The 27722-nt window shown below is 28.1% G+C and overlaps 1 protein-coding gene across 2 annotated transcripts; it reads right to left on the reverse strand.

Annotated features, from left to right (window-relative positions):
- Nucleotides 1-1564: 1564 nt before the first annotated feature.
- Nucleotides 1565-27361, reverse strand: LOC145751882 (voltage-dependent L-type calcium channel subunit alpha-1D-like). Of its 2 annotated transcripts, none has more exons than XM_082568013.1 (41): nt 27340-27361; nt 22591-23098; nt 21726-21831; nt 21299-21438; nt 20383-20492; nt 20107-20259; nt 19777-19982; nt 18992-19095; nt 17996-18156; nt 16772-16850; nt 16383-16409; nt 15207-15367; nt 14790-14947; nt 14250-14317; nt 13840-14053; nt 13446-13696; nt 13196-13321; nt 11962-12147; nt 11506-11643; nt 11219-11377; nt 10897-11015; nt 10470-10599; nt 10098-10244; nt 9678-9879; nt 9316-9474; nt 8980-9090; nt 8311-8394; nt 7429-7551; nt 7067-7224; nt 6491-6668; nt 6199-6326; nt 5834-6033; nt 5532-5633; nt 5139-5296; nt 4867-4983; nt 4551-4681; nt 4011-4310; nt 3108-3815; nt 2814-2925; nt 2602-2738; nt 1565-2447 (listed from the first exon to the last, which is right to left on the reverse strand). In XM_082568013.1, exons 1-41 carry the CDS (start codon nt 27344-27346, stop codon nt 2258-2260), a joined length of 6756 nt encoding a protein of 2251 aa, XP_082424139.1. In that variant the 5' UTR covers nt 27347-27361; the 3' UTR covers nt 1565-2257. The 2 variants fall into 2 exon arrangements, with proteins under 2 accessions (XP_082424139.1, XP_082424138.1); XM_082568012.1 differs by lacking the exon at nt 8311-8394 and adding an exon at nt 8617-8703.
- Nucleotides 27362-27722: the final 361 nt, after the last annotated feature.

Consider the following 27722-nt stretch of genomic DNA (forward strand, 5'->3'; position numbering starts at 1 on the left):
TAACGTAACGAACCTATTTTGAAATTATTAATCAAAAATATTAATATTCATAAAAGTTATAGGCATATTACATAAAATTTGCCAAATCTTAAAATCCAAAATTAATTGCCTTATTAGATGCGCACTTGTCTAACTTAAATTCCAGATAAAGAAATTTGCAAAAAAAATCTAAAACAAAAAAATTAGGGCGAATTTTTGTTTTGGCCAGTTGGCCTTTATGTGACGTCATATGCATATATAATTAATTATAAGTTGATATAAAAAATTGTGAAAAAAAATTATTTTTTAGATTTTAAATTCCATTTACTATAACAACTGCAGTAACGTAACGAACCTATTTTGAAATTATTAATCAAAAATATTAATATTCATAAAAGTAATAGGCATATTACATAAATTTTGCCAAATCTTAAAATCCAAAATTAATTGCCTTATTAGATGCGCACTTGTCTAACTTAAATTCCAGATAAAAAAATTTGCAAAAAAAATCTAAAACAAAAAAATTAGGGCGAATTTTTATTTTGGCCAGTTGGCCTTTATGTGACGTCATATGCATATATAATTAATTATAAGTTGATATAAAAAATTGTGAAAAAAATTTATTTTTTAGATTTTAAATTCTATTTACTATAACAACTGCAGGAACGTAATGAACCTATTTTGAAAATAATGATTAAAAATATTAATATTCATAAAAGTTATAGGCATATTACATAAAATTTGCCAAATCTTGAAATCCAAATTTAATTGTTGTATTAGATGCGCATTAGTTAAACCTAAACACTAGATAAAAAAATTTACGAAAAAACTCATTTAATGAAAAGTTAGTGCAAATTCTTTTTAGTTCACTTGCACATTTCTTGGCCGCATGAGTAACTAATGAGGTCATTTTTTTGCAGAAACTATTAGAAAAGGATGATGATGAAAGTTCGTTTTAAGAAAGGAATATTTTTATTGTGCTTTAAATGTGATATTTAATCACTTTTACAAAATAAATATTATTTTTATATTTTTGTCACTATTTTTTAATTATTATGTGCTTATGTGTAAAACTGCATACTTTGTTATATCAGGTCGTTGGTCTAGTAGTTAAGGCGGTTGACTTCTAATTAAAAACTGTAATTTCGATTCCTGCTGTCGTCAAACAACTGAAATTTTTTTACAAATTTTTAAATTGTTAATTACTTCATTTAAGTATCGTATTTTCAATACTAAAACTGATGTAAAGAAGTTTTGACAACACTTCTGAAATGTAAACAGTAAAATGAACAACGCATGTTTTCGATAAGCGCGCTTGGTGATTACTCCAGGCTTAAAGTACACCTCCCGGTAAAGTAAAAATGTATACAAAAGAAGCTACCAGCCCTTATGAACTGAATATCAAATGCCATGTTATATATTATTCGTTTTAGACTATTTTGCCTTTGTTCGATTTTTAAAAATAATTTTTAAACATTTATGTAACAAATGTTTTTGAAATATGTCAGATTTAATAAAACTAAATTGCCTTGTTTATAAAACTTGAACTTATCTAAAACATTAAAAATATGAATTTCAATACAGTTTAAATTTAATTTTAAACAATCCGACAAAAATGTAACATTCGAAATTCGCCATAACCGACTTCCTTCGAAAATGAAATTGGGGATACCCCATGTGAAATCACGTGACAAATTAATGACGTCAAGGAATACGGAAAGGCAGAAAGAAAACTGAAACATAACACAAAATCATAAATGATAATTTTTTAAAATTTTGGGGAATTCTATTGCAAAATCATTTAAATTTAAACCTTAAATTTTTGAAAATGTGAGCTTTAAAAATGGACAAATTTAAATATTAAAACTCTTGTTGACAAGATTTAAAGGATAGAAGCAGTTTGATAGAGACATAATATAAAATAAAATAAATATTTTTCCACAGTATAGGGTGTGCCTACGTTTCAACAAAATAGGTAAAATAAAAATTTGACACGACAGAATATTAACAAATGGTGTGCCTTATGTAATAAACCAACAAGAGAACGAGAAAATGATATCAAGATTTGCATGAAAAACACTTTTGTTCAATATATAAAATTTTTGTAATTTTTTTGGTTCAAAAGTTTTTCAAAAAACATTGTTTCATTCTGATATTTGCACCACTTTAAAAATCAAAAAATCGCCTCCAAAATCACCCTTGGCTTTAAAATAACCAATTTAAACCGGTTTCATCCGGTTGGTAAATCAATTTCAACTACTCAAGTTTTTAGCATGGGTTAACTGCTGAGATCAGGTACAACAAAAATCTCGTTTTCCAACCCAGGCTCTCTAGTTGTGCGTATAGCTTCGTCAGCACTGGTACAGTCGTCATCACAGTTAACTGTATACAGGTATGCACTACGAGAACACGGCATCGTTTCATTGCTTAAGGATTCTTCGCTGCTGGAGAGACAAGAAGATGCGTTTCTAAAATGAGTAAAAATGTAAATTGAATGTCTAATTGTCTAAAACGATCACTTTGTAATGCGACTGCTGTTTCAGGATTTCCACGTAACTGTATTTATTTAATATGAATATTCTATAACATTAGTACTTTAAAAAAAGATCACCATTAACTTACCTTTGATTAACAAGGCCACTGGCGGCAGTCTCAAGTTCGTCACGTGACATATTAAAAGCAGTGGCCAGCTCGTCGGCAGTGTCTTCGATAAAATGTTTGTCTCTTGCCAAATTCAGCAAACCTTCTGAGGCAAACACCTAAAAAAGATTAAATGTATGAATTACACTTCTACCATATTAATACTAGGTTAACCAGTCCAACAAAAATTGTACCTGTTCAATTAAATTTGCACAACTTCCCCTTCTACTATGACGTGGTGAATCGTCTGAATAATCGTGACTGTAAAGTAGATCTCTTCTAGGTATATGAACAGTGCTTTTTGATCTGAAAAGAATATTTAAACATTTTAAAACATATTTACGCATTTTTTTAAAACTTTGTTAAATAAACTGTATTTCCAAACTTAGAAATGTAATTTGTCATGATGCTCTGAGCAACTTTTAATAAATTAAATTATAAAAATTAACTGCACTTTTTACTTTTACCAAGTGCTTTAAATCTCTTACCTTCTTTGGTGGGAAATATCATATTCTTCTTCGTCGGATGAGGGCGCTGCAGAGCGTGTTATCATTGGAATAGAAATCCGGGTACGTCCGGGCGAGGTCGGGGGCGTGCGCCAAGCGTCTTTAAACTTCTGTTTTATTGTACTACCGAATGAGTGTTCGTGATGGTTTAAAGGTGGAGTGGGTAACAATCTTCGTTGTTGGACAGGTCTTACTCTACCATTGGGTTTTCTATACCCAGCCTGTAAATGTGAATAATCTATACCGCCATTTTGGTCGTAAGAGTTTGTTTTAAATGAACCTAAACTGTTTCGATGTTGTAAATTGCGCTTGTTTTTCGTATGCGGATCTATACTGTTTGATGGCTGTCTTAAGTGGTTAAAATCTTCCTCATAATGGTCGTTGAATCTAGTAATTTCAGGCTCACTTCGTTGCGTATGTCGTTGGTTGACATGCTGTCGAGCGTCAACAAAATGATCTTCATTATCAACAGAAAGCCTGATATCAATCGGTCGATCGTACTCGTAGAAGGGCAACTTGTTGTCCTGGTCGGAGAATTGTGTTTCATCATAGTTGTAAAGTGGTCGTGCGTGCTCATAATCGCTATCGTCCTCCATTGGCGAGGTGGGTAGAAGTGGGTACATAATTGAGGAGTGGTCGTGGCAGGAATATAAATCTTTGTCATTCCATCTGCTCGCTTTGATTCCAAACCTTTTAAATTTATATTTGTATGAAATTTTTTTCTTAATTTTCATTTTTTAAAGTTCTTAAAAAAATAAACGAATTGTTTTACAAAAAAAAAAAAACTAAAGTCAACAAAATAGTTCAAGCTTGCGTAAACTGATAAATAGAATAATTTTTGATCACTTTAAAAAGGTACAAATACTAATTCTAAACAGTCATTACCTTCGTAGTGGTTTAGTATGGTTGTTAAACAACCCTTTATGTTCCTTTGACTCGTAATACTCGTGCGACGAATCTTCATCAGTTAACGAACTAGCAAAACTATAGTTCGACGAAGAATTGTTTAAATTCCCATTATCACCATGAGTTAAAGCGCCTCTGCTGTATTGATGTCGGTTATTTGTGTTCGAGTCACGTGATTGGTCGTTCAGGTTTTGACCTTCGTGTCTGTTAGCTTGCTTTGCAGCTTCAACAATGTCGTGAATTGATTGTGTTTTTGGGGTAAGACGGTTCAATAGAGGACTGCATAAAATATTTAAACGTAAACTTATTAGTAATATTATAATATACAGTAAAATTGATAATGTTTTGGTTTGTTAATTTGACGGAAATATCTTTTTGAAAAACGTTATTAAAAGTACCAAACTGAAATCTAATTTAATTAAAAACTTATAGTAATACCGTTGCTTTGGTACTTAGTGCTAGGTCATTTTACTTAGGTCATTATAAGTAAAAAACAGTAAAATTTTTTGTTAAAATTACCTTTGACTTGAAGTTAGGAACCTTTTACTCTTCTTTGGATCTTCACTGTCGATCTTGAGAGGTCTTTTGGATGCAAGAGATGGAGATCCACTGTTCCTCCTTAATATTCCAAACAAACTATGTCGCCGTTGCTTTTGAAAAAATAATTTAAATTATAATTTAACGAGATGGACATATGTTAAAATGTACATAGATATTTTTTGCTTAGTTTACCCTATAAAAAAATTAATTAAAAAGCATAAACGGTTAATTGAAAAAAAAAATTGTTAAAAAAAATGTTAAAATTAGTTGTTTTGATTAAAATTATTTCTCTTACTCGATGTTCGGGTTCGTGGTCTGCACCACAATTCGACCCCGCGTCTTCTGGGATCAAATTGCCCGAGATGGCTCGCTTGATTTCCGGCCCAGCATCGTGAAGCGCCCGAAGTCCAGCCTGAAAATAATTTGCAACAAATAAAATCAATATCCGTAAAAAACTTACATTGTTTAAATCAGTACATCTTTTTTTTGAAAGAAAATCTTCTAAAATACAATTTTTAAACTTAAACTCTCGTATATGTTGTTCCAGAATTGTAAAATAAAATTTACCTGCAAGCTGACGACATCTTTCTTACTGGGAACTTTAATTTGGGTTTCGTTTCCACCATCTATTTTTAACTTGGCCTCAGCTTTTCGTTCACGGAATTTACGAAAATAATCTTGAATTAAGTAAGTTGCATAAAACTTTCCAACTGTGATGTCATCATCTGAACAAAAATTGTTATTTGAAAATTAATGGACATAAGACAAAAAATTAAGTAACTACTAACACTTATTCTAATGCTATTTTTATTGCACTAAAGTTGTATAAGATTTAAAGTTGTATAAGATTTAAAATTTAAACATTTTAAACAAATTATAATGTACTGTTAGAATTCAACTGCAAGGATTTTATTCTTAAATAAAAAAAGTTTCAAAAAATGAAAAAAAGAAGTTACATACTTCCTGCTGGTGGCGCAATTTGATCAAGTAATTTAACTGAGGTTCGCTTCCAAATTTTTTTGATCACAGCTCTTAATTCTTCGTTAGCTTGGTCGATGTTGCCTAAAAAAATTGTTAAAATTATAATATTATCTTATCAGGTAATTCTTTGTCACAAAGCTTGATAATTTGAATAAATGCTTGGGTTATAAAATAAATTAGATTCAAAAAATTTGAGAAATTTTACATGAAAAAACATTACGTTTACATAACATTCAAACATCAATTATTAGCTTAAATAGAAAAATTTCCAAAAATCTTACCTTCGTTTTTGATGTTTAACGAAGTACGAATAAGGGCAAATAAGGTTGCATTAAACATAACAGTTCCATCACTGTTTAAAGGCATGTTCATTGTTACAAGTTTGCGACAAGCCATTCGTTGTGGACATAATTTACCAAAACCAAGAGGAGGCTGAATTCTTCGCAGCAGTTTCACGACATTTAAATGTTTTATTCGTCCCCTAAAATCATAAAAATTAAAGTTACAAAATTAAGTAAAATGGCATTGTGCCCTTAGTTAAAATTGGGTGAGTCTAAATAGCTTATGATCATAAAAATTCTGGAGACGTTTTTTGTCTCGTTTAAATTTAAATTCTAACAAATATAAATATCTGAATAAAACTTACTTTGCTTCTGGATCATATTCCGACCAAATTGTTTTAAATTCATCCAAATGATGAGGTCCCAAGATTGACCAATCCCGAGTTAGATAATCAAAATTATCCATAATAACGGCAACAAACAAATTGATAATCTGTAAACAAAAAAAATTTATTTTAAACTACACAAACGAAAAATTTAACTTAAAAAAAAATTATTTACGTGATATTTTTTTAACAAAAGCGCAGCTACTACAACAAATTTTAAAATTAATTGTTACAGCTGTTAGCGGGAATCAAACCTACACGGTTTACTTACCAAGAATGCACACAACATGTAGAAGGTTAAAAAGTAGGTGTAAGAGAAGTTACTTCCACATGTGAACTTGTCTTCAGGTTTTGCCTTCCCAGTTGAATTCCAATCCGAGGCGTCGTCACATTCCTGGCCTGCCGCAGAAGCCAACATTACTTCTTGCCACGACTCCCCGGTGGCGCACCTAAGCAAATTAATTATTGTAAGTTGTTTATCTTTATAAATTTCATGAACATATTTCATATTTGGATATATGTTTTGTTATCATGAAGAATAAGACAGCGCTATTTGTGACACAGTATATAAAGTGTTGGTGCGACCTGATGTAAAATGCACAGTATATGTAAAAACTACAATAAACTCCAAATAGTAAATACATAATCAAAACAGATACAAATATAAGGTAATAATTTTGTTAATAAATCGTTTAGGGGAAGCAGTTTTTTTGATGTGTCGAAGAAAAACATTTCTATTGTGTAAAGTTATAGACAATGAGAATTTTATAAAAGGATAATGACACATTTAACTTTAGAGGGAATGTTTGTCCTGATTAGTTTTTATAAATGGTAGTTAGTAATTTACCTGAACAGCAGTAACACTGATTGTGGAAAAGTTTGGAAATTATTATTTCGATTAATTTGATTTCCAGGAATTGGTTTAACTTTGCCAAATACTTGCATTCCAATCACAGCGTAAATGAAGAAGAGTAAAACAATAAGAAGAGCGACATAGGGCAGTGCCTAAATAAAAAAAGATTTAAAAATTTAAACTGTAACTTTTATTCATAATACCAATATTAAAGCTTTAGTTTAAAAGTTAAACATAATATATAATTAATCAAACAAATATAAATATTAAATAAAACTGTCACATTTGGTTTGTGGGCAAAATTTAGAACAAAAATAGTTCCCTAATAAGGACAAAATAAAGAAATTATTTCACACCTGGAAGGATTTGATGAACGTCCATAAAAGAGTTCGAATTCCTTCGCCCCTGCTTAAAAGTTTGACCAATCTCATAACACGAAATAACCGGAAAAAATTGATGCTAAAAGATTTTCCACCACCCTGTTAATATCAAAATATTTTATTAAATATTGGCATTTAAAAACATTTATGTAAAAATGTAATTGAACAAGTCCAATATGTTAACAAGATTTTCAAAAATAAAAGTTAATACACTAAATTAATTTATAGAATTTTATATATGTTTAAATAGATTGTACATCTTACGGTTAATATAACATAACAATCTATTAATATAATATTTTATAAAATTGGAAATCAAAAGCAAATGGTTTAAATGTTAAGGTGTTAATGTTAGTTGAACCAGGCAAATGTTTGTTAACATCCAGGCATACAACGACATTTCTACAGAACTAACATGCAACAAACAAGCAAAGCAATCAATTAGCAAAAGTATACATAAATATTAGCACAGCTTTTTTTTTTTTTTTTTTAAATCCTAAAAATCCCAATTTTTTGTAACAAAAGTGTTTTATTTTTCTTGAAAGACAGGTTAAAAAAAAAAGTGGAAATGTTGAAAAATTTAAGTAATTCATGCCAATGCATTTGATTTGAATTGCGATTATAGTGACATGAAGCCAGCCTGAAGTATAAGATTTATGATATATGCCAAAGATATATGTGACGTCATCAATTTTCTATTATGATAAGGTGAAAAAAATGTGCGGTCACGATATGATAACATGTCACGTGATTTTTATCGTGATATTGCGTGATCTTATGTCTGAAAATGTACCACAATCGTGATTTTAAATTTTATCATTGATTCGTGACGTCATTATGTTCGTGATGACCACTTACTAGTGACGCGGCTGCTATGACGTCAGCAATACTGCCGAACACCACAATCGCGTCAAAAACGTTCCACGCGTCTTCGCAATAATGCTGTAGAAAAATCAATTTTAGAAAGAAAAAGAGAAAAAAAGAAAATGGGAGGCTGTCAAGGTCACGTGATCAGATAAGGGGGTTAGTCGGAATAATTCAGCGATGCGCGGGGTATTAGTAAACTGTTACTACAACAGCTTAGGTTAACAAGGGACAGTACAAAAACATGCTCTAATTTCCACCACAAAGTCACTAAATTTCGCTCCCTTTTCGCTAACTTACTGAGTCGATTTTCATAAGTAAAATATCAACTATGCTCCCTACTACAACTAGGAAGTCGAATACGTTCCAAGCATCGCTAACATATCCCTGTGTAGGAGATTGAACATGTCAAATTAGGTTAGAAAATAGGTAAAAAATTACATATTAGAAACTAATTTAAGTTTTATCAAAACTTATTAAAAATATATTAACGAATACCGTTGAAATTTTAAATAATATTGAAGGTAATTAATTGCCCTTAAAACGTTTTTTAATCAATTTTAAATTTAAAAAATTTAACAAAGTCCGTTAAAATTTAAACATATTTTACAAAAAGCACGAAACTTTAAAAATTAAATTATTTTTACAATAATAAACTCTTACCCTTGGTTTAAATGCAACAAGTTTGAAGATCATTTCAAGAGTGAACAAAGCAGTAAACACAAAGTTCATGTAATTTAAGATCTCCGTTAGCTGTTCGGGTTGCTCATAATGCTACAAAAGACAAAATAAGCAATTATTTTATTAAATTTATAAAATGCAAAAATTTTTATCACAAAACTGTCAAGTTTGTCTTTAAATATAATTTCGACCCAAAACTAATAATAATTCTTTAAACTTTTTTAATATAACCCCATAATAAAAAAACTTTCTTTACTTTTTGTAAGATAAACAAAAAAAATAAACAAAATTCTATAAAATTGTATTTTGTTTGCTTACTTGTATAGCTAGACAGACTGTATTCAACAGAATCAGAGCCAACATAAAATATTCAAAGTAGGTTGAATTAACGATGAACCAAGCTTTATATTGCCACGGATTTTTAGGAATATATCTTCGAGTTGGTTTGGCTTTAAGCGCATATTCAACACATTGTCGCTAGTAAAATATATAACAGTTTAAAGATAAAAGTTAAAGTTTTAACACTTTAATTTATATTTAATATTTAAACCTAGTCTAATGGGTCGAAACTACTTTATAAAAATATTTAAAATTTGTTTTTAATAAAACAAAAATTATTTAAAAGTCGAGGTATCTAGGCAAAAATTTTACTTTTGGGTAAAACTTGATTTAAATTTTACCTGGTTTTTATCCAGCTCACAATTCTTATATTCTTGTTCACCCTGCTCTTGAAACGTCACAATCACAAAACCAACAAAAATGTTCATCATGAAAAACGCTATCACGATAATATAAATAAAATAGAATAGCGCCACCGCTGACCGCGCATCGTAACGAGGCCCAACTCCTTCTTTATAAGAATCAATCGATTTGTAAAGAAGTCTAGAAAATAAAAAAAAAAATTTAAAATAGATGTTGTAGTCTCTTTAAGTAAAAACAAAGATTTTAGGACAATGTGATATCACGCTTAGTTTAAAATAAATTGAATATTAGTAACATATATAAAATAGCCCCCATAATTTATACGACAAAGATTTTCTTCTTATATTTAAAAATGGCAACAAAAGCATTTTATTTTAAATAGTAAAATAAAATCTTACCCAGGCCACCCTTCAAACGTAGCAACTACAAACAAGGTCAACATTGCATTCAAGACATTATCGTAGTTGAACTCGTTATTTTGCCATTCTCGCTTCGTTACTATCGGATCCGATCCGACCTCATGTGGCCAAATGTAATATTCCCCTCTGTTAAATAAAATAATGAATACAAACATTTATAAAACTTGTATGCTCGTATTATTGAATAAACATATGACTTTACCCCAATCAACAGGCAAATAATAAAATAAACAACTAAATTAACCAATTAATCACATATATTAAAACAACTAGAATTCCACAAACCAGAAAAAAAAATGTAAATAAATTTTTATATATTGTTAACAGCTTGAATTAAATTTTACAACTAACCTGCATTCAGTGGCTGTGGATTTTGATTCATCATTACAGTAATATAATCTTCCTTTAAAAAGTTGAACACCAATGCAAGCAAACATGAACTGAAGCAAGGTTGTTATAACGATGATATTCCCGATGGTACCTATACAAAAAATGTTAAAATAAATTTATATTTAGATTAAAGAGGTGTTTTAACACAAATCATATAAAATGTAAAAACACATAAAACTTATCAACAAATTACCTTTTATATATACAAAGAAAAATATAATTAATACCTGAAATCTTAATTATTTTTTAAAACGCAAATTAAACAAAGTAAAATAGAAAATAACAAAATAAGTTAAAAAAAATTAAGTTATGGACTTAGACATTGAAAATCAATAGGGTTTGCAGAAGTAAAAACCTGACTATATTGAAATTAGAAATTTAAACTTACTGATAGCAACTAACACGCATTGTACGACGTGTTTTAATCCCTTGGCTCGGTTGATGGCTCGAAGAGGTCGAAGTACACGTAGCACACGAAGAATTTTGATGACAGAAAAGCTTTCAGAACTAAACAAATAATATGCTGTTTAAGTTTGCAACATATAGAAAAAAAAATTAACAAAACTGAAGAAATCACAATAAGTTTATTTGTTTTTTTGCATAATATATTTTAGTTGTTACATACAAAATTTCAAACAAAGATAATATTAATCAAAATATGCTTGAGGATGAGTTTTTAACAAGATATACTTGAAACTTTAAATACTTACTTTCCAACCATCGATATAAGTGATACAGCAACAACCAACAAGTCCAATAAGTTGAAAGAGTTTCTACAAAACGATCCCTTATGGACTATAACTCCATATGCGACCATTTTTAACATTATTTCAATCGTGAATACCGCAGTAAAAACGTAATCAAAATATCTAAAAAAAAATTTTCTTATCTGAAAACTTAAAACAATAAAGTTTAAGATAATTTTAGTATGTAGGTATTAAAATTTGTTGCTTTTTGTGTTAAGTAATGTAAAAAAACTCAAAAAATATAAAATTACTTTAAAATTTCGTTTCTTTGTGATCCAGAATGGATAGGATCTTCACACGCCAAAGCTACACTACTTAGCATAATGCAAGCAAAAATAAAGTTGTTGAAAATATTGTTGTTTGCGATAAAGTGGCACCAAACTCGAAATCTAAAATCAAACAATTTTTTTTAATTCAATATTTTTAATAATAATATAAATAGATTAACTATACCATATTATGAATTATTTCCAGAAAAAATAGTTATTTTTTATTAAAATTTTTTAAATTGTTATTTTTTTTAATATGCATAGGCTAAAGATAAAATAATAATCAAAATAAATTCTATTTCTATAAAAAAAAAATAAAAGCAATAATAATTTTAAAAAGCAGCATCAATTAATATAAAAAATAAAATCAACAAAAACTTAGAAATTTTTAAAAAAATTTGAAAAACACCAAAAAATTTATATTTTTTTTCAACTTACGGATTAGTTGAAGTAAACACAAAAAACGATGTTGCCTGTGGCATCAGAGTTTTTGCTTCTTTAAGATGAAGTTCGGATAATCGTCGAGGTCGGGGCCCTACTGGCACCTCTGGTTGACCTTCTGAGTCACTTTGTTCCGGTAGGTGGCGATCGGAGTTTGTTTCAGAAGCCTCGGTAATTTCGATGCTAAATTTTTTTTTATATGTTAAAAAAATTTAAGTTTTTTTTATTTTTTTTGCAAACGAATATGAATTAAATAAAAATCATAGATTTTGTTTATATAACACAACGTACTAAGACAAAACCCACATCTCCATGTTTATTTCAACAATAAGCCTATTAAACAAATCACGTCGTTTTACGACAATAAAAAAATTCAAATTCTTATTTAGTCGTAATAACTATCAACAAATATTGTTTCAACAAGCTTACATTAATCTTGAATTAATCTAAAGTCATGAAATAATCTAAACACTATCAATCTTATGTACTTGTAATAGCCGAAGGGGCTAAACTAATTTTTTTATTGCCAAAACAATGCAATATAGATGTATGTTTATTATGGATTGGATTACCAAAAAATAAAAAAATAAATTTGGAAAAAGTGTTTTGTAAAATATTTAAGTTAATAACTTATTTGCTGTTTTAAATAATTATCGGGTATTTTTCTCTTGTATGCAAATTTATATCCAAAAATCAAGTTTAGTAAACTAAATTACCAAAATTAACGTAAACATGCAAATAAGCATTAGTAGTTCACATACGTTGCATAAGTTATAAACCAAAAATTTAAATAAAAACCCTAATATTTATTTACCAAATTAATTTAAATTATTGGTGCATAACAAAAGGTCACGTGAGTTTATAGAAAAATATAAATTGTTTTTCTTTGTTTAAGTTTGGACATTTATTTGAAAACTTCATCGATTTTTTAACCTTAGCTTTAATCATTTATAAGCTTCGTTTCATATTTAAATGCCATAGGCTTTTTTAACTTAATTTAAAACGAAATTAAAATATTAATGAAAACTTTAACAAAAATAGTTTTAATTGTACAGGTTTAAATTGAAAATTTAAATATTTTTTAATCGAAAAAAAAGAATAATTTAGGTTGATTTACAATATATATATATATTTATTTTCAAGCAAGTCCCTTTATAATACTTTTTAAAATTTAGACAAAAACTAAAATATAAGCATTTAGTTTTTGGACAAAAAATAATTAGTTACTCACCGGACTTGATTAAGATCGTCTGCATCGCCTATTGAGTCCCTAACAGATTTAGCTTCTTCTTCTTTGTCTTCATTTCCTTCCTCTGCAACCTCCACACTAACTGTCTCCTTCTTCTTGAACAAATTTCTAATAAGAAAGAAATTTTATTAAAATTCAAAAAAATGATAATTAAAAATTTTTAAAAATGTCATATTAGCAAAATTTTGCAAAAAATTAAAAAATTTTTGTAAGCATTTTTTAAAATCTTTACCTTAGTTTTTTCAGTCTTTGTGTTTTCTTTCTTTTTATTTCTTCTTCCTTTTCCTTCTGGGCAACATTTAAACTTTCTGCATCAGCTAAGTTGTCGACAGCGATAGCCAAGAAAACGTTCAACAGAATATAATTTCCACCAACGAATAAAATAATAAAGTAGATTGAAATGATAAGTCCAACACTTTGAGGGCCTCCGTAAGCTAATATTCCATTGTACATTACCACATTCCAATCTTCGCCGGTAAGAATCTAAAAAATTTACAAATTTAAAAAAAAAAGATTTTTATTTATTTAATACGATTTCAATAAAACAAATAAAAACTACATCTAAAACATGTTTCTAAATGTGAATATTAAGTTATTTTTCTTCGATTCTTTCATCAAATAAGTACCTGGAAAACAGTAAGTAAAGCTGGAAGAAAAGTGTCAAAATTTGATCGAATCTTATGATCTCCCTCCGCGATCGTGTTAAATCTTCCCCCGAATAACTGCATCCCAAGAAGCGAGAAGATCACAATAAACAAGAACAGGAGGAGCAAAAGTCCAGCAATGGAACGGATTGAATTAAGTAAAGATGCAACTAAGTTGCTAAGAGAATTCCAATATCTAAGAAAAGGTAAAGAAATTGATATTAACTCATTTTTGTTTAAAAAAAACGTAAAGCAATATATATTTAGAAACTTGATATCTAGAATAAGTAACAAAATAAAAATTTAAAGCAATAATAAAAGAGATTTTTTTTAAACAATAAATTTAATTTTTTTAACAAAGGCGATGTTATGTATTAGATTGTATTACCAACCTTGTCATTTTAAATATCCGTAATAAACGAACACATCTCAAAACAGAAATACCAAGAGGTTCCATTAACTATAAAAACAAAAAGTAATATGAGAATATATTCAATATTTTAACATATTTTGTGCACGTAAACTTGTAATTAAATATCTCCAACTTGCTAACCTTCACACTTTAACGCTTAGTTAAAGCATAACGATAGTACAAATAAATAGCGCACAAAATGTGGTCACCACATAACCGCAACTATTTTGAAAAAATAAATTTCCGTGATATATCTAACAAGGCTTAAAGTTTATAGAAGGTAATATACCATGTTAAATAATATTTGATTAAAAAAAATCGAGTAAACAAAATATAGCAGAAAGATAATTTATCTTTTGAAATTTCCATAAATTCAAAGGTTATTAATTATCTTAAAACAGATAGGGGCTTACCAAAAGTGCGAACTAATATTTATAAAGTGAATATTTTTATTGATTAAAACATAAATAAAAGTGTCTACCTAATTTAATCACAAATAAACTTAGATATAAGTGCTTACCTGCGCTCCAGTAAGAACAAGTTCGATTATACCTCCACAAACAACAAAACAATCGAATCGATTAAACAGAGAAACAAAGTAAACTTGCATTCCTAATGCGTACATTTTGATCAACATTTCAATAGTAAACACTCCAAGTAATATTTTGTTCGACAGATCTGCAAAATTTTAGTTTTTTTTAATTTAATTAAATAATTTTGACAAAAATAGTCGAATACGCAGTTTAAATTGTAAGGTACATTGAATTTGGATAAAAATAGACTATACTAACATTGAAAATCCACCTTAAACCTTTCGTATTAAAGTAAGAAAACGTTATTACCTGAATTTGCATGTAAAACCCCCCTCCAAATTTGCATGTAAAACCCCCCCTTTTTTTCAATCTAATATAAAGTTAAACTAGTAACAAAGTATTACCTTGGACACGTGACAACCAATCAGGCTGCTGGTAATGTTCCGAGGCTAAAGAAAGGGTGTTTAAAAACACCAGAACAATGACCAGCCAGTAAAAAGTTTGTGATTTAACCATCAGTCTACATCTTCTACGAGTTTTTCTATTCCAACGTTTCCAACGGCGACTAAAATAAATATTTATAATTTTAAAATCTTACAGAATGTATTTTGCATATTTAATTTTAAGTTAAAACATGTAGAATAGTATGTAAGTAAAGTCGCCCCAAAACTGTAAGTTTAAAAATGGTAACCAAAGGGTAACTTTTAAAAAAGTAAAAAAAAAAATATATATATATATATATATAGTAACATAGATTATATTTAAAGCATTTAAAATTCTAAAAATGTAAAATATAATGAGCTGTAATGTCCAATGTGCCCTAATAGCTAAAGTCAAGTATGCTGTCAAACAAAATGGATTTGTTGTGTTGGGTAAGAAATCAAAATACAAAATCTTTAATCAAATTATTATCCATAAAAACAACAAACAATTTAGTTCAAGTTTGTTCAGGCAAACGCTAAGATATGTTATAAGATTAATCAGTAAAATAACTCTAAAAAATTCTATTCATTAAAAAAAAACAATTTTCAAAATTTGGCAAGTTATTTTGAAATAACAACATTGTTTGCTGATCAAAATTCTAGACTATTTGTGTTAAAAGTAATGTTACATATAGTATTGAAACGTTACACTAAACAAATATATAAGATTGAATGCTTACACTTAAAACTGAAACAGAGCATTTCAATTGTAATCCAACCTAATTTACATCTGTCAAAAGTGCATTTGAAAACCACAATTCTAAGTAAAACCTTACTAGCATATATATGTCTGCTAATAAGTTTAGCCCTCAGGTTTGTATGCTTTTTTATACGTAACTTCAACAATATTTGATCAATAGTTTCTCAATTTTTTTTAAGAGCAAATTTCGATAAAATGTGTGCAATTTATTTCAAGTGTTTAATATTTTGAACATATTCGCTTTATATCTTGCATTCATATCTTGGCTGCATTACTTTGAAATATACTTAGCCTATTTATAGCCATGACGTTGGTAATCTAATCTCCCTAACTTGTTTTATTAAATCGTTAGCCACAATTAAATTGAATTAAAATGAATGATAAAAGGTGACGCTTACTTGTAACAGGATTTGCCGATTTTCTTTCTGAGATGATTTGAATAAATGAAAATATCCGTTTTTTAGATGTGTTGATGGTGCAGAAATGCAAATGATAAAATAAAAAAAATGTTGAAATAAAAAAATGAATAAAATAATAAAAAGTATTATTTGTGCAATTAAAAATGTCTGTTAAAATAAAGGAATATAAATTATGAAAATTTCTTAACATCTAAAAATCTAAATTAAAAAAATGCCAACAATATTAACATGCAAAACGAGCATGCAGAATAATTAAACAAAATAAATTAAATTAAATTTAAATATTTTTATCATTTAGCCATTATGAAGTTTTGATTTTGTGCAAACATTTAATTTAATGTCTTAATATAAAAATAATTATTTTTTACCGCTGTCTTTGCCACCAATTCTCGTCTGTTTGTGTGGAGTTGACGTCACTTTTGCTTTCGTCAAACATATCTGATTGGCCTAAAAATATCACGTGACCAAATTTATGTTGTGCAATCCGAAATATAACAAAAATTCTTAAAACCAAGTAGTTTTTAATAAATTTAAACAACAAGTTTAATTATTTTGCAAAAAACTGAAAAGCCAATAACAAAGTAACTTAAAATATTTGCGGTTTAGATATAAATACATCGCCGTTAAATCTAGAAATCACATTTAAATTTACAAGTTATTTATTTGATATATAAAGGCCGTATTCTAAAAATAACATAATACCAAGTATATTAAGTTATAGATCAAAATGTACAAACACATCTTTTGTTACTATATAGCGACAAAAACACAATAGTCATCAGATGCAAACTTAACAATGTTTGCTAAACCAACAACTTAAAAAAAGTCATAGACCAGAACAAAATAACTCTAACATGCGCGTATGTTTTTATGCGCAAATAACAAAATTTCTGACAATTTTGTAAGATTTTTAAAAAGTCACAGATTTTATAAAACAATTTTTTTGCAAAAATTATAAATTAATAAGTTTACGTTTTGAAGAGTAATAAGAAATTTCTAAAACTTTAAAACATATTAAAAAATTATAAACGTTTGTGAAAAGTTTAGCACATAGGTTCAAAATCGTTGCAAAATAAATTTATAATTTAGGGGTTTAAAATTCTAGTAAATTGAAACCTTCTATTTAAAATTTATCGAAAATATGTCAAATATTCCGCCCACGGGTCGAAACCACAACAATACGAATTATGACGTCATAAAGGAATTTCTCTTAACAGATAAATCTTTCATGCATTACGTAACTCGTAATTTGACGACACTATCTTATGATCTTGTTTTTTTTAGCGAAAAAATAAATTTTAAGAAGTCAATTTTCACAAAAAAAATGTTTAAAATTATTTCATTAAAAATAGTAAAATTTTTAGATTTTTTTTTAATCATTTATCTTTAATTAATTTAAGTGTTTTTTGAATTTCCTAATTTTAAATTATTGATCAAAGTAAACTTTTTTCCTAACTTATCCACAAAACCTATTAAATTTAAAAATTTTAATTCTTTGTAATAATTTCTAAATTCTATGATTTCTAATTTCTTCCAAAAATACAGATTTAAATACAACGCAAACATTTCCCTTCAAAATTTCACAAACTTACGTTTTTCATCCAGATCTTCATCTTCATTATCAGGATCGATGTCCTCCGCTTGAGTGATCCACTCCATGTATCCTCTCACATCCTCATCCAGTTGCTGCTTCTCCCTCAACTTCTGGAATTCTCCTCTCGCGTTCGCTTTCTCTCGCTCTTTGGAGAACTCTCTAGAAAATAAATGTGACGTCATTGAAGTTGCATTTTTGTGACGTCATAAGCAACATGTTTTGTGTTATGAATTCTAGGTAAATTTTTAATGACGACAAATTGTAATTATTAGTGACGTCATTGTAAAAAATGGGTCAAAGGTCAAATTAATTTTCACTTTAAGCGATAATAAAATAGTTTACAAACAAAGGTAACCCTCAAGTCATGGTAATAATAACATTTTTAACAAACAATTTTATGACGTCACAAAAATTTTAGAAGTCTGAACCAAAAGTGCGAAACTAAGCCATTAACAAAACTCCCTCGAGTACAAACGTGAAGGACGTCACAAGTTATACATTTAAATTTAATTAACCTGAATTTAACATAGATAATATATTTTATACATAACATTGGATTACTGAATATTTAGTGATATTTTTACCAAAATATTTTTAAATAAAAATATGTTTGGTTTAAAGGTTTCAAATCCAATTTGGGAAATCCCCGTGTTGTATGACTAAAACTGGGCTCATAAGACCATGATAAAATAACATAAACAAGTATAAACCATTAGGTGTTGATAAACAAATGTGTTTGCGCTTTAAAACGTTTAGTAGACCGAAATATAATTTGTCATAAAATAAACTAAAAAACTAATATATCAACCGAATGAATTTAAAAGAAAATTGACACCAAAACCGTTTTTAGAAATGGTAATAGGTATAACATTAGTGATAAATTGCACAAAGTTATTACATTAACTCAACCCGACATTTTTACAATTTGTACATAATAATATTTACGTTTTGAGTCGTAAGTTTGTTTAGTTTCAATATAACAGTGTTTACCTACCCGCTTAACACTCCGAGAATAAGATTCATGACGAAAAACGAACCGACGATAATAAGAGAAACAAAAAACACCCAGGGTAGGTAACTTCCCATTGCATCGTTGGTCTAAATAAAAATTAAAATAGAACAGTATTTAATAAAGAATATTTAGTTTACAAAATCATGATCAATTTTTAACAGGTTTTTAACAGAAGTTTGTCTTACAATACTTATCTGCAGGGTTTTAGAAATTTCTAAATATGAAGATTTATTTAAAATTGTTTAAAATATTTTTTTGTTAAACCGTAAAATTAAAAACAAAACCTGAAACAATAACAGTTTACATTAGTTCAAAACGTCTTAAATTCCACTTTAAAATAAAAAAGCAGGATGTTTTAATAATTTACAACAAAAACAATACACTTCATATAGTAACCACAACTCTTACATTTTTACCATACATAAATTTAAAATACATATAAACTTAAATCATAAAATGCCCAATATTTTTTTATATTTATTTATCCTTGATAAAAAAGATCGATTTTTCGACCAAAACGTAGAGTAACATCGGTTACCCCGACCCAGTCTCGAGTTGCCTTTGGCAGTATGGAATAATATAGATTATATATGCCTGATAACTGCTTTATAAGTATTGGTTCAGCAGGAGTTTATGCAGTAGTGCATTACTCAAAGAGGCTACAGCTTGAGAACAGTGGGGATCAAACCCAGGACCACATGTTATTTTAACATTGCCATTATTTTAACATTGTTAACGTAATATAACTACAAACACAATACACTTACATCGTAAAGCACGTCGGTCCAGCCTTCCATCGTAATACATTGGAATACAGTGATCACCGAAAAGTAGAAGGTATCAAAATTGATAATTCCGTTAGCGGGACCTTCCCACCCCCCGTGACAGACCGTATCGTCGGGACAATGTCTTCCCGCTTCGCCCCTAACCGCGCAGGGAGCTGGCTCTTCATTGGCCATGACGTCATACTTTCCTTTATTATGACGTCATAATAATATTTTTAATACAAAAGACGTAATTAAAAAATTATGTTTACAACTATATATATATAAAAATACTTTTTTATTGTTCTATAAACTTTTAAAATAATCTTTTACCTGTTTCGTTTAAATAACAAGTTTTATGAAGTTTTCCTTTAAATAATTCCAAACCAACGACCGCATAAATTATAATAACAAACATGACAAGAAGAGCGATGTGTAAGAGAGGAAGCATAGCTCGAATAATAGCGTTTAAAACAACTTGAAGGCCTAGTTAAATAAAAAATTTAAAATTTTAATAAAACTAGAAAATTTTGGATCAAAAAAAATAAAATAACCTTTCTCAAGATAGAAATTACACACTTACAGACTTTGACCAAACACTACACTTACTTGGAACTCCTGAAACGAGCCTCAAAGGTCTAAGAACTCTAAAAGCTCGAAGAGCTCGAACTTTGTCAGTGCTTCCCACATCAGCCATCTCAAATACTATACTGATCAACCTGGAAAATTAATTAAATAATTAAGTTTGACTTGGTTGAATGATATATAAATATTGAAAAAAGTTTTGGTAGGAAAAAGAAGTTTTTGAAAGTTAACCTATAAATACTAATAGTTTTGATAACGGTAAAATACAATTTTCAATCCAAGTGAATATGGTTAATGTTTTTACGCCATAGATATACTTAAATATTAAAAATTTAATATTAAAAATAGAACAACAAAAGTGAAAATATAGTATAGGTAATTTCTTATAAGAAGGTAACCTACATAGAGCACGTGCCTAATATCGATTTTGCAACAAAAAAAACACAGCATGGATCAAATTTAGACAACACACGACAACCTTACGCAGGTGCAGCTAATATAACAAAGCACACCATGTTACAGTGTTCTTAATACAACAGACAGGTGGTTTAATGACTTGAATTTCCCTGCACACTTATCGATTATAAAATTACAAGAATGTGTGATCAATTATTTTCAGTTTTAGTTTGAACACAAGCCAATAATATATAATTTCAATTTAAAAAAAATCTTGTTTTGATAATTATTATTTCAAATTACTCAGTTTATAGGTTGTACATTTAAAATGTTGTCCAAATTAACTTATATAAAAACTGTAGTGATTAATTTAGTGTACAATTTAAATTTTTTATCTTTAACAAAAAAGGTGTTTTTTATTTAATTCAAAACATAAGTTTTTTAAAAAAAAACGAAAAAAAAATGTTTTTTTAGCAGAATTAAATATATACATGATTTAATTCAAAGCTAAATGAGTTTAACAAAATTCAAAACTTGTGTTTACCCGATCACAACGATAATAAAATCCAGAATGTTCCATCCATTTCTCAAGTAAGCATTTGGATGTAAAACAAAACCAAAAGCCACAATTTTCATGAAAGATTCGACCGTAAATATTACAAGGAAAACGTATTCAACTTTTTCCTAGAAAAAAACAAAGCTTGTGTTCAATTTTAAAAATTTTTAACACTTTAATAAAATCTATTTTTATTGCAACTTTAAATTAAATACTTAGTTTAAGTATTAAACTTAACCAATACACTTTAAATAGCACAAGCATTTAACATAATGCTTAGTTATAAATGAAAGGAATTTATACTAATACCTATTCAACTTTATTAATTAAAACAAGTAAAAAAGAAAATTACAATACAATTTAATTAGCAAGATATTTTAAATAAATTCTTTAGTTTGGCAATTTTATAACTTACTAAGATTTCATTTTTTGTGCTTGAATCCTCCATTGGATAAGGAACATAAATGGCAAGAGCGACACAGTTAGCAAAAATGGTCAACAGAATTAAAATATCAAAAGGCCTGAAATACAAAGTTATATTAGTATTGGAATGTGAACTGATATTTTGACAATAACATTGACTATATATATCTTAATACAAGAATTTTGTAGCAAAGGTGTTAAATATAGAATTTGTAAGTATTTAAAAATATTAATTAAAAAAATAATTTGCGGTACTTTAAAAGTTTTTATGACTATTAGTTGTTATATTCCAATTAGCGTCAGCTGGGTTGTAAGTTAATTCAAGTTTTATGAATCAGTTTATAACTAAATTAAAGATTGATCGTCAACTATAAACCCTTGCGTTCGTTAAACCTTTATAATATCCATTCAAGTTAGATGATAGCTTGAACGTAACTTTTGCAGCTGTTTGCGATTATATCAAGACAGGCGAAGTCTTAATAACTTGATTGCAGAAGGGAAATGTATATCTTATTAACAGAACGTTCATACGAGGCCGTATGTTATATTGGGATATGCCCATTTAAAATATAGGGTGCTGATGATTTAACAAAACTTGACCAAAAATGACTTACAGCTTTACATGTAAAAATTGGCAAAATAAAAAGTTAATATTCTTTTTAAAATAACATTATAGCCATAGTTAATTTAACGCAGTGACTTTATGGCATTAGATTGGCCTAGTAAACTTATAAAATACATAAAATGTTTCTTGAAAAAGCCAAGTTTCTTTTTTTTTAATAAGCAAACAATTGTTAAAGCATTCAGCCTTTAAAATTCACAAAAAATTTAAAAATATAAAAACGTCATCATCCTACCTCCATTGCACGATTTTAATACAAGCTCTTCTTATCGGGTTTTTCAAGGTCAAACACAACAGCGAGGTTTCCGCCTTACCCACATCAGATTGGGGGGGAGGTTTTCGCTTTCTTGCTGTACCGTGCATTACTTTATATTGTTCTCTAGCTGCTTGTATTACTTTATTCCAATCAACCCCACCAACTGGAGCCACTGGAGGTTGTTTATTAGTTGTTTGTGGTGAAGATTGTGTAGATGTGTCCAATAATCCTTTAGCTGGTGAATTAGATTTGTTGTTTTGTAATAAATCCGAGTTTTTGATTAAGTTTTCACTTGATTTCGATTGCACAAGATCGTCGCTGAACGACACAAGTTTTTGTTGACCGCCTGTGCGGTGAGTATCCAACAACGGCTTATAGTTTCCTCTTTGTTGATTCCCGTTGCTTTGTAAAGTTGGCTTGAATCGCGTTGAGTTCTGCTTGTGCGATGTAACTTCACTGTCGTACCTCGCCGGATCATTATTTAGTCCTACATAATAAGAAATGCTTTAACCGCTAGATTGCAATGAATGAATTTAGATCTCCCATGAGATCGATAAATGCATACGCTTTAATTTGCATTGACGCAAGCGCTAGGGAGGGGGGTATATTATTGGCTCGTCGTCACCGACCTAATTAAACCTTTCTTGTATAGGGTCTTATGTAAAAATATATTTAGCAAAAGGTAATTTTTGTTAAGGTGATTAAGTAATGCCATACGTGAAAAAAATGCTATTTATAAACACATCTGTTATATATTACAAAGCGTTATGTAAAATGATATTCAACTTAAAGGTATAGAAAATTATTTTAAACTTAAACAAAATAGACCTATACATATAAAAATATGTTAGGTAATTGTACGTATAATACCCTTATACTTATACTATTTAATACTTCTAATTAACAAATACTTAATTTATAGGTAAGTTAAGTTGGTCTCAAACGAATAACATATGTTAAAAATCTATATTGGCAAGTACAATAAAATGTTAAACATACGAAGCGTAAAGTACTTTAAACAATTGCCAAAATATATAAGTAAGACATTTCTTTTGACTTAAGTGCAACTTTATATATTAAAGCTTTGATATATTAAAACAAATTTAAAGATATATATATATATATATATATATAGAAATACAAAATCAAATAATAACCGGAAAAGAGCCTCTTTTTAAGTTACATCAAGCTTTAAAGTAGATATATAAACTTGACATTTCCGAATAATTAGGTACCAAACAGTCTGCTCAAATTACAGACAACTACTTAAGTGAATACGGGTGTTAGGGCTCCATTTAGACTAACTACATGTTGCTGAATAATAGAGCATGCTATGCTTCGTTTGTATAGCTATAAACTTACCGTTGCATAACTTTTATTTCATAGGCATCCTCCTATTCACAGATTAACTAGCCAAAAATATTGTGCCAATGTTATAAGGGGGCAAGCCTAAAACTATGTTACAATATATTTAAAAAAAAGTATTAAGAAAATAATATAAATACAATATAAACAACTGACACTACTTAAATTTAAGTATTAAATTGAGCTAAACAATTGTAGTATTATGCTGTGGTAAGGACTTGAAAAACTTTGTAAAATACCTTTCAAACCTAACTCCTTTAAACTTAAATGCATCTTACTAGAAGACCTTAGTTTTTAACAACACAGAATCGATAAAATTTGTTACGCAGTTCTGTTGCTTAAAATATCTAATTATTTCGATAATATTGGAAAACTAGATTCGTAATACATCTTTATTACAGAACTTTCTAATACTTGGTAAAAACTAAACGCATTTTTAAACATTCTAAAATTAATTTTGTTTCGTTGCCTAAAAATATCTCCCAAATAAGATCTAAAAATAGAATTAACAAAAAACTTATTTAAAAGTATTTTAGTAATATAAACATTCCAACTACACTAATTATTTCCAATGACAAATAATTGGATGATTAGGATTTGGTTAATTATCTATCATGAGTAACTGTCGTTAAGTTTTCGTCACCCGATTTCGCTTGGTTGGCTACAGAACAAGGTCAGTACGACTTCAACTTTGCTGTCTGGATATTACATTTAAATAAACTGTTTAACAGGCGATTGATAATCACAACTTTAACTTTTAACTTTTAAAAAGTCGTAAAAAACCTAATCTATAATATTTTTGCAAATTTTATTCCTAAATTTCGTAATTTTGTTTGCAAAGGCAACCCTGTTGTATATAACTAACTATAATTTTTTAACTTACCATTGATAAAACGCTTAAAATAAATTGATTTTTCTGCTAGTTTTCTTGCAAAAATAAACTTTAATATCTCTATTTCGTTTGATGTGAATGTCACGTTAAAAATATTCTCAAAATTTTACGAAAATTGCGCAAAACGATATCGCATACCGTAATTGGATAATTAGGCGTTTAAAAGAAGATAAGGCGATATTATAATGTGCGAGAATAAATGAGTTTGAAGACTTTAAAAACTTATTGCGATAAAAAGTTAAACTAAAAAACCTTGTAAAAAATCTAATTTTGCAATAAAAATGCGAAAATCTGATATTCAAATTACCAAAAAATGCTTTAAATTAACTATACAATGTGGTATCTTATTATATTATTACAAATACACTTTATAATCTACAAAATAAAGCTTGAACCTGTGGTTACTAAATCGAGCTAATAAGTCTGTATATTATTCACATTCTTTTATAAAATTCTTTGACACTTTTCGCCTTAGGCATCATTTTAACTGTTTCAGCACATGTGACCTCATAAACAATACAACTAAGGGCATTGTTCGCATCAATTAGACAAGTATTACCGAATAAAAACTTTCAGAACTGACTTATATTAAGGTCGCGACTTTAACGTAACTTTGTTGATAGAAATGTGTTTATTAGAGCATTCCGCATGACTGATCAAACCTTCTGTACTAAACAAATGCGACTTTAAAACGTTTACTTACTCATACTACATGAAAAACGAGCTCAATGCCTAAAAACTTCAGTGTTTTCTTCAAACTAAACCTTCAACTAAGCAATCAATCGGGTAGCAGTTATCGATTAATGGCTAAGCTGTAGGCTCGATACAGAAATAAAAAAAAACGTTTTTTACGTTTTCATTTTCCGCATCGGTTGACGTTTAAAATAAATTTAAAAATCGCGGCTGACATTTGTTACAAATAAATTTACTCGATTTCGGTCGAAAAAACACTCAGAAAAATTGTTGTCCGTTCTTTAGTTACCCGGTTGGCGTAACACAATAGGATTTTGATGACGTCACAATCACGAGTATAGTGAATTAGTTTAGCGAAACTTTGTTTGGAAAAGCGAACAGAAATATTAATCGTAACAACATCTCGACAACTAGAAATGATTCGAACATTTACTTTTCAAAATCCAATATACAATTAAAATTATGTAAAAATTATTTTTTTCAATTTTTAAACTTTCGATAATAAACTTCGTAACTATGGAAACCATTTAGAATCGTAAATATGAAAACGGTAGTAACCATGGAAACGCTTTAAACATTCTGTAAACTTATATTTGGAATTTTAAAAATACTTTGTTCTTCTATTCTACTTAATTATCTAAAAACCTATAGTAAACTAACGCAAAGAGCGATATCCAACAAATATAACTTGCCAAAAAATTTTAAAATTTTTAAGTTGAAAAAATGCAAAAATTTACAAGTTTTTACTCTTAAATAAAAAGTATTTCTGAATACACTACAGCAGTATACTTATATGCAATATTAAAAAAGAAAATAACTATTATTATATTTTAAAGCCTGTAGTTCAATGGCTTAGTGGTATTACTTTCACGATAGCGTAACTTTCGGTAACAAAATTTTAATTTTATTGTATGCAAACATTTTAGTCATTTTTTTTGCTTTTACTAAAATTTTTAAAAATTTTGCACGTTTTGAGAAAATGCAATTAATTTGCAAGCGTTTATTGATTTAACTTACTAATAATTGGAGGTTGATTATACGACTCTCTACTGCTACCTACCGGTGTGGTATTTTTCACAATTTGAACACATTTACAGAAAATGTATTTCAGAATAACAAAAATAACTGTAACCACGTGATTTAGCCATCTAATATGACTTAAAATTGTTAAGAAATAACATTTAAAATTTTTCTTCTTTTTGTTAATTGCTTTTGTTAATTTTTTTACAAAACTTCTTTTTGTTAATTTTTTTTTAATTTTAAAATTGTTTAATGTTTTTAATTTTTTTGTTTGTATTTATTATAATATACACACTATCCATTTTCTTGAATTTGGGTAATTTAATTTCACCCAATTTATAGCGGATATTAAAATGTATTTGTTTTTTACATTTAAATTTAGTCTAACACTTTAAACCAATATTGACACAGCAAACAATAGAAGTGTGCCAAGCTGTCAATTTAAATACAAAAATTATTTAAAAACAAGAATAGTAATATAGTTGTAAAGGCCAAAAAGTAATATATAAAAAACAACTAGAAAATAATTATAATAATACTTATTTATATTTTGTAAAACATTTAAAATTTATCTAATTCTGGTATTAAAAAATTGCAATAATTAATTAACAACAAAAAAAAACAGTAAAAAATATATTTTTTATAGAACAAATGTTAAATATTTATAAATTTAAAATATATTCTATTACCAAAAATCAGTGTATTAACTAACTTATGCCGTTTTTTACAAATTATTAAAAATTTTAGACTTAATTTACCTTTCATCCCTTTTTCAACGTCGTTGTTTATTGAAAGATTTCGAAATTTGTTTGTCATTTTTGTATTTCTATTTTGTGTTATATTAATAATAAACCACCTTAATTTATATTCCTTTTTTAACCTACATTACCATTTTGTGAACGTTGTTTTATAATAAACTTGTATAGTAAAAAACAAAACCTGTAAAATGTATCAAAAAATTTTAAACTAGTTATAAATCTAACAATTATCCTATATTTAAGTAAGGATTGTTGTAAATATTATGGTAATATGACATATTTTTTATCTAGTACAAAAACAAATCGATTTTCTATTGAGCAATGACCGAATGCTGTCTATCATTTTATCCTATTCTTATCCTCTTATAAAAACAACAGTTCCT

Source organism: Corella eumyota, chromosome 5 (assembly GCF_963082875.1).
Source record: "Corella eumyota chromosome 5, kaCorEumy4.1, whole genome shotgun sequence".
Classification (NCBI taxonomy): domain Eukaryota; kingdom Metazoa; phylum Chordata; class Ascidiacea; order Phlebobranchia; family Corellidae; genus Corella; species Corella eumyota.